Source organism: Etheostoma cragini, chromosome 21 (assembly GCF_013103735.1).
Source record: "Etheostoma cragini isolate CJK2018 chromosome 21, CSU_Ecrag_1.0, whole genome shotgun sequence".
Lineage (NCBI taxonomy): Eukaryota > Metazoa > Chordata > Actinopteri > Perciformes > Percidae > Etheostoma > Etheostoma cragini.
The window spans coordinates 1,436,007-1,444,785 of NC_048427.1; the positions used below are offsets into that span (position 1 = coordinate 1,436,007).

Genomic DNA, 8,779 nt, shown 5'->3' on the forward strand with positions numbered 1-8,779 from the left:
CCCCCCCCGCACCGCAACCTGCGAGCAGACTGAAGGAGAATGTTAATAAAGTTGTGCTGCTGCAGTGTAAGTGAGCTCCTGTTACAAAAAGCAGACGCACAGAATGAATCTCACATTATACTGTACGTGCATGTTGTGCATGAATGTTCGCAGTAAAGGTAGCACCTGGTAACTTTTAATTAAGTGAGAGAGAAAGAGATTTTTCCAACAAATATACAGGAACTGGCCTCTGTCCCAACTTAACCACACGAATACTGGCCGCTTAGTGAAAGTCAGCATTGTGTATCCACTCTTGAAGGAATAACTCAAAATGTATGTGAGTATGACTAGTCACTTTCTTATTTATAATGAGACGAGAAGATTGATGTCTGCGTTAAGAACGGAGTTGGACTATGAGGCGGTTAGCCTAGCTTAGCATAAAGTGTGGAAGCAGGGGGAAACAGCTAGCCCGCCTTGCTCAAAGTGATGAAAATCCACCTAAAGCTCTCTACTTAATGCGTTCCATCTCGTATGTTCCTGTTCAGAGACATAAATAAAACATGATTTTAAAAATGTCTTTAATATTTAAAAGAAAAAAGTTAAATTTAACGTAAAGTATGTCACTTTAACGTCTACTGAAAAGCTAAACACATCAGATCTGTGTGGTTAATGTGAGGAGACTCTAACCTTCCTCACATTAATGCATAAAACTAACAGAAATGTCTTACATTGCTCATCTTTCCACCTGGTTTTCATTCGTTTGAGGTTTGACCGGAGCTCTTTTATTGACATCATCTCGCGCCACCCCTCGTCTTCTTTAATGATTTAAAAGCCTCTGACTGTGGTAAAGTGGTGGAAAAAAAACACATAATCATATTCTGTAGCCTGTTTCCTGGAAATTCTTTAAAAACTCATCCTCAAGTTGGATGGATTTTGGTCTCTGTGCACAGTAGCTGTTAGCCAGGACATAGTTCCAGCGCTTAACAACCCCTGAAACCACAAGTGGTTGTTTTTAGCATTTCAGTTTTATGCTCGGATTAAACGAGCATGCTATAAAACCTGATTCGGGTTGGTTTGTGGATGTGTGTGGGGTATGAGGGTCATAAACACACATCACACCTTATTTACCACTGCCTGTTTCTGCTGTATGCAATTATTCTGAAATCCAAATAAAAAGAGTTCAGAAACAAAACATGTTAATTACGAAGCTTTAGAGGTGTCGGATTGACAGAACCAAGAGAGCTGCTTTTCATTGTCAAATATTTACTTCTCACTTATATTCTGACCCCAAATAACACAAGCTCTGCATTCTGCAACTGCTGGAAACAACAATTAGTGCAATCATGGTCGATGTGGTTTGGATGACCCACCCACGTTTTTGGGACTGTTCCCTGTTCCCTGTTTACTTCTCAGTTCCAGTCTTCATGCTAAGCTAAGCTAACTGTGTCCTGACTCCAGCTTCTAGACTTCAGCTTGAATAACCATTTAAATGCAGGACTTTTAATTGAGACACATTATTTTTGCATTACCACTTTTAAGGGCGTTTGGACAATAAGTAAAGTAGGTGACCTCTTTAAAGAAGGGATTCTAAAGACGTGAAGAAATTACATTTCGAGGAAACATTTTTTTTAATATCTTATAGGTGAGGAACTTTATTCCTTCAATGCCAAACCAATCAGTTGGGATTCCTGCACTCTCATCCTAAAAAGAAATTAGAGGAATGAGCGGGGGTTGGAAGGGGGGTGGAGGGTTGCACTCTTTGCCTAAAATGAGGGAGGGAGCACAGGGAAAAACAGATTTTTAAAACCCGGATTGTGTGATTGGCCCTTGCAATTTATGTATAATTCTGATTGGTTAAGCAGGAAGGTGAACACCTCCAACAGCTGATTCTATTTAGGAAGAGAGCATTGATTAAATTAGGACTTCCTGAAGGAATTTACGCAGAGCTACATTTAAATCAGGGGACACTAGTAGCATGTACTGTATGTGACAGTTATACACAGCCAAAAAAGACAATTTATTAGGAAAACAGCTGAATTTATTTAGGAGAACACTGAGTAAAAGTTTTACTGAAAGACTTTACGCTGAGCTCGATAACACGCTGGGTCTTCTGGTTCCGCTTTAGTGTTTCTAATATTTTAGAAGAAGGCTACTCACAGACAGAGGTTGAAGGAGAGAGAAGAGATGATGATGATGTGACACAGATGATGAGATAATAGGTTAGGGATCTGAAAGTTAGGATCCTTTTGAAAGAGCTCCCCCACCCCCCCCCCGCCCCACCGCCCCAAACAGACCGGACTATCCGAAACTAAAGCTCCAGGGCTCGGTTACAACAGACCAGACTGCTCGGCTGGGAAAGCAACCTTAAAAAGATCGGAGTTGTTGCCTTGATCTCACAAACAAAGCAGACAAGGACATGTTGCCTCATATGTAAGGGACTGGTGGGCTCTAGGTTAGAGAAGCAAGCCGTGACCAGGAGGTCGCAGGTTCAATCCCCAGACCGGTGGTGGGGAATGTGGAAGAGCAGCACTTGTCCCTCTCTCATCAGTGGAAATGGGTGAATGTGTGATGTCGTCGTTGCAAATGACAAGTTGTTCTCAATCGACTTACCTGGATAAATGAAGGTTAAAAAAGCACTTTAGCAAAATGAGAATAACACTAATCCTTCAAAAGGATGTGATCTAACCTATGATCTCGTCGTCTGCGTGACATCATCCTCGCTCACGTTGTTTGGCTTCTTCTAAACTAATACCGCTATTATAATCAGAATCGGCTTTATTTGTCAGGTATGAGGACACGTACGAGGAATTTGACTTGGGTTGGAGCAAGCCTCCGGGCGGCAGCTGTTGAACAGCGCCACCGCACGATTTCCCGAAAAGGATTAATGCAGAAATCAACATAGTATACAATACATAACAACATCACAACATAATGCACAAGACAACACAAGGCTTATGTGGTCACATGAATAATGAAGTGAAACACACACAACTATTTATGGTTATTCATTTAACTAATTGAAACCAAAGCACACATTTCCTAAAAACTAAATGTCTATTGAAAAAAGTCACATTTAAGTTGGAATGTAAAAAGCAAGTTGCTGAAAAAAGTGCAATGCATTTTAGTGTGTGTGTGTGTGTGTGTGTGTGTGTGTGTGTGTGTGTGTGTGTGTGTGTCTCACAAGCATTTTTTTGTAAGGGGAAACGCACATGAACGCACAGTGTGAGAAGAAAACTCCCTAATTACATTGGTTCACCGTTGATTACGTTTTGAATGATTCGCCCAGCCCTGTTTTCCATTAAGAATCAAAAAAATAAACACACAGCTCTCTATTCTGTTCGTGTTAGACGGGCTGTCCATTACAAAACTTTTGACTTTGACATGGTCCTCCCCAGAGAGATTGGTAGGCGCTCTGGATATTGCATTTGGGGTTTAGGGAATATCACCAGCCAGGTAATCTTGATCGAGGATGACAGTCCCCTAACGCTGTCAACATGCTATTTTTACCCTGCTCGTTGCACGCTGTTGCCCTCAGGCAAACCCATCCCATTTCATTTCTAACCCTCCCCAAATTTCCTCATTTTCAAAACATGTACGAAAAGCTTTAGCGCGTAACTTTGTGGTATTAATGAACGTCTGTTACGTTCAAGCCGTTGCCAAATGACTTGACACGAAGCTAATGAAGACTATCGGCTCCATACATCTCTCTCTCTGGATTCCTCAGTACGACGATGTTCAGAAGATCGTGGCGTCTGGTGACTTTCGCGCGCAGAAGCACGAGTGAAGATAACGACCTCTTCTGAAGAGTCCATCGTGTCTCAATCCACTGTCCTCCTTGGCTACTAGCAACTGTGTGGAGGAGCGGGGGTTACGCGATCACAGAAGGCTTGTGTCACGTGGAGGTCTATGTAGAAGAGACTTCAGATACAGTATTATGTTGCTGTGAGTTATTATTGTTGTGATACTAAGTTTTCAGACTCTTTACCTGCTTGTTCTGTTTGTTATGATCAGAATGACCCGTTAGCTGTCATTTGGAGGCATTACTGTATGACAACATATCCAATGGCTTCAAATATTGTAAAAACAGTTGGCTCAATAAGCTGCTTCACACCTTTGTGGTCTGCAGAACGTCTTTATAAGATATTGTATTGTTTACTGTTGCTCTGTTTTGTTGGGAGCAACTGCAACGTTGTTTGTTGGGTGTGAATTCTGTAAGTGTAGAAATGTCCAGCGAACATCGAAACATTGAGCTCAAATTTCAACATTATTAGGGAAAAATTACGCATTCAAATGAATGGACATGATTTTCCGAATTGGAATGTTTCCCGTGTTTTTTATGCATTTTCAGCTACTCTCTACCTGCTTTGAGCTTAAATGCACAATTCAAACTTTACGATGTTTCACATCTTTTCACACATACTGGATAGTATACAACTTTCAAATCCCATTCAAACTTTTTAGATTAGATGATGCTTTATTCAACCCGCAGCGGGGAAATTCCCTTATTACAGCAGCAGCGGGTTTCTAAAGTAAAAGCAACAACAAACCAAACAAACAAACAAGTAAACACATAAACAAAGAAACAGACATTGAGCAGAGGGTATAACATCCTACTTTATTTTAAACTTCGTGAAAATGAGACTAGTAGTGACACTGAGAACGTGCTGATAGCCCGACAACCAATCTCGACCAGAAAGTAAAGTATTCTGTCAACGGGTCAGCTGACAAATTTCTGTTGATATGGCAACCTTTCCTTAGTAACCTTGATGCTTTTGAGGGTTTTGGTACATGCAGCTAGCAGTGTTGGACTATAGTCCTGACCCTGACTATATCAGGGCATGGTTCATTGATCTCATTTTATTTATTTTTATTTCCCATGCTGTCCATATGCATGTCGGTGCCCCGGACACCAATGGAAATAATCTGAGTTCATGTTCTGTAGATCTAGGTTTGTTTATTTCATTTTGCTAGCTTTTTTATATTTCTTTTAATTCTTTCTGTACTGTTATTATTTTCCACATTGGTTAAGTTGATTACTCTCAGATATGTTTTCACTGTTTAATTCTTAAACTCTGTTAAAGTATAGTTTAGACTTCGTTGATAGAACATGTGGTTTGTATTTGGATATACAGTATGTTTGAAATGAAAAATGGGGGGGAAATCAATACAGCATAGTAGCACAATATATTCAGTGTCAAACTGTATCGATACACAGTCGCCAATTATGGATCTTTTCAGTTTCAATCCCATTTTGCAGCAATAAAATTGAAATGATATGAACAAACAGAGGAATTTAGGGGGTCATATCTTATGTAAAACTCAGTATTAAACCCATTTTAACCTTTTTTGGTTCTTCTAATTGTGGGAAACATCCGTTAATTAGCACTTAGATGTGGACAGCAGTGTAGAGATCTGGAACCAGGTTACCTGCAGTGTTTGCTATGTGGCTAAAAGTTCAGCTAGTTTAACAAACTAAATTAAACCCAAACAAGCACTTCATTTTATTGATGTTGTGTGTCATTATTTCTGGGTGTTTCCAGCGTTCCTCTTACAAGACCGCCAATCGCAGCTTTAGCTTGAACCGTTTAAGTGGCCGCTGAGCTGAACTTCACGCTCTGCACCCCGGTCTGAAGACTTTGACTGGAAAAGGTTTCTAACGACCCAAATCGACTCGCCGGCAGATCAGGGACAGACCTGTCCACATAACTCGGTGACAAACGTTTGTTTGCGAGACGACAATGAACTGTCCGCGCGTTCGTACGTGCTCTCACTGCTGATGAGTTGGTTTCTAGAGCCAATCACAGGAAGCTTTTTCTAAAGATGGAACAATCCTTCAAAACCTTCAAAACAAGAAGGATGTAGTACAGGCCAAAAGTATGGAACCACCTTCTCATTTAATGCATTTTCTCTATTTTCATGGCTATTTACATTGTAGATTATCACTGAAGGCATCGATACTATGAACATTGTCCTGCATATACTGTGTGTTTATATATGTATATATATATATATATAACAAATTAGTATTATATGGTATAGCGGGCACTGTAACTTACTTAATTTACATATCATGTTTTCAGGCTTTAGGATCCAGAAACTTCCCCTGCAGACAGCTGCTGATGTAAAAATAAACGTCGTCTTCAAACTATAATATTTTAACATCTCTTCTTTCAACTTTAGATTGCCTATGTCGGCCCCGCTGTTAAGGATTTCATTTCCTTCCTCTTCCTCAGAAATAATAAATGTGAAACGACAAATGTGAAATTTGTTACAGATTATTTCAATTCTTTCCTGTGAATGCAGCAAGAAATGTGTTCTGTGATGGAGCGAGTCGGCATGGAAAAATATAATTTTAGTCATCATTTGGCCAAGCCTTCATACCGACCCCCTACTACTCAATTTGCATCATCCAGCCATGTGCAGAAATATATTTATATATATATATATATATATATATATATATATATATTTAAATAGAGTAGAAAGTCTGTGCTCCAGTCTGAGTCTTTCTTGTGATTTAGATATAAAGATTGAAACGCTAAAAGAAATGTACATTTTAATTGTGTCATGGCTTGCAGTACAATTGTCAATAATTGCCCATGTGAATAACTTCCAATAATTTCTTTACTTTTCCCCACATCTGTTGTGAAGAGCATGACACAAGGATGACGTGCTTTGTGTGAAATGTTAGGAGAACCCTGCATGTTCAGCGCAGGTCCTTAGTGTTAGAAAGCGGGGTCTAAATGTACAGAACCATAACAATGCTGAGGCAGAGGGTGGTAGACTGTCCTGACAGCAAACGTGTGAAAACTCACAGCTTGTGAGACTACCACTAACAAAATCTCTCCCAATTAGTCTCAAAAGCCCAAAAGGTTATGATGCCACTGCGAATCCAGATTCAATTAGCAGGGATACAAGGCCAAAAACACCCACAAGTGTGATTAGTTAATTTAAAAAAATAAAAAAATAAATTGAGAAATAGAATAATTTCTAACTAAATCCTTTCTGTCTTTTCTTCTCTTGCTCTCTGTCCAGATAACGTTTATAGGAAATGCCTTGCCAATGGGACATGGGCGCTGAAGGGGAACTACTCCATGTGCAAGGCCATACTTCACGAGGAGGTAAGAGGTCACAGCGGGTGGTGTTTGTGTGTGTGCATGTATCCTGATTAATGATGAAGTTTTACACAAAGACCTGCGAAGCATGAAATAAAATAAAAAGCAAACCTCAAAGACAAAGTTAGCAGTGGAAGATGAGTGTGGCAGGTTTGCTTGAGGATTATTTATAGTAAATATGGATTCAGGGTTTGGTTGCTCAGAGCCTGCAGCGTTAAAGGGACACCGCAGTCAAAAGAAACGATGAAGACGAAGAAGATGAGATGCCAGAGAGTGTTTCTTGAAGGCTTCGAAAGAAGGATGGATGTTTTGCATTGAATTTGCTGCAGCTTTAATGCCATCTTGGCTGGGGTTTTTATGTAGGTGGGAGCCTGAAATCTGCTAATTAACCCGCGGCTATTTCTCTTTTGACTGCACAAAATCAGAGAGGGTTTCATTTTGTTAATTCTTCTAAAGAAACGGCCGCCAAAACAATTAGTTTTTTAAAGCGGCATTGTCCTCTGGCGATGAGAGCAAGAAAACGCAGTCGTTTGAAAGCATCAACACGCTGCTGCTGCTGCTGTTAAGGTTCTGCTGTGCTCTACAGTTATATCCTTTCACATGTTTATGTTTTGTTGTTAAGTTGTAGTTTTTTTGGCGTGCTCTTAGCCTCCATCTGGACGGTGTACTGGGATGTGCAGATGTGACGTGATGAGTGCTCATTTTAATTGTACGATTGAACGGAGGACAACGCTTCCAGACAGAACAATGTCTGACCTCAATCAGGCTGTGACAAGCAGACATTTAGGGTCTAAAGTACGCCTTTAGGGTTTGTAGAAATCCCCTTTTGCTAGTGTAACAGCTGAAAGAAGGGTCCATGCACCAGGCGCATGGTTCAAAAGGGTTGTACTTAATGTATTGATTAATTAAAGGTGTGTTTTGGGCGTAACATGCAATAGACCAATCAGAGTGTCATCTCCCATTCCCTTTAAAAGCCAGGCGCGAAGGGAAAGCGCACAGATCATATCATAATAATATTTGACATTGTAATACTTTCATGTTTAATCTTCTGCATGTGTGTATGCTGCTGCACTTCCCTGTGTGTGTGCTGTGCACGAGCCTAGGCGCATCTTACTAATACGCTGTTAAAATAACAATGTAATGCTGCGTTATTGACTTTAGACCAGGTTTTTGTTGGTCAATGGTGTGGTTACTTTTAATTGCCTCAAGATAATTAGCAATACGCCCAGAATGCACCTGAACGCATCACCCTGTAGGACCAGCACGCCCATGGGCGCAGGTGCATTTGCTTTTAAAGTGATGTAGGATGGGAAGTTGACCGCTGCGTTGGTCTTAAACTAGCAAAGACACTTGGGTCGGGCGTTGTGCTGTGCTGAGTCTTTGTTATTCTTTCAGACTTGTGAAGGCATGCTAACCTGACAATTGGGTCACCAGACGCAGCCCAGAAGAAGTCATTTAGGCTTTATAGATCTGTGAGCATGTTGTGTAATGACACCCTTCATTTTGTGTTTTTTAGAGAGACTCTTTAGAGAGAGTCCGATGTCCAATCAATGCCTGCAGGAGATGGATATAGACTGTCTGACCTTTGGAAAATGTGTGTTAGATTTGTCGTGGCTATGTAATAAATCACCACGTGGCAGCATGAGTGAAAAAACGGGGGGGGGGGGGGGGGGGGGGGGGGGGGG

General features: G+C 40.7%; 1 protein-coding gene across 1 annotated transcript in view; it reads left to right on the plus strand.

Annotated features, from left to right (window-relative positions):
* The window catches only part of LOC117937013 (corticotropin-releasing factor receptor 1-like), a 70,022-nt gene that overhangs the window by 27,450 nt on the left and 33,793 nt on the right, over positions 1–8,779 (plus strand). Inside the window, exon 5 of the mRNA XM_034860629.1 lies at positions 7,015–7,100. Within this exon, the coding sequence (XP_034716520.1) occupies positions 7,015–7,100 (86 nt within the window). The remainder of the gene's footprint in view (positions 1–7,014; positions 7,101–8,779) is intronic.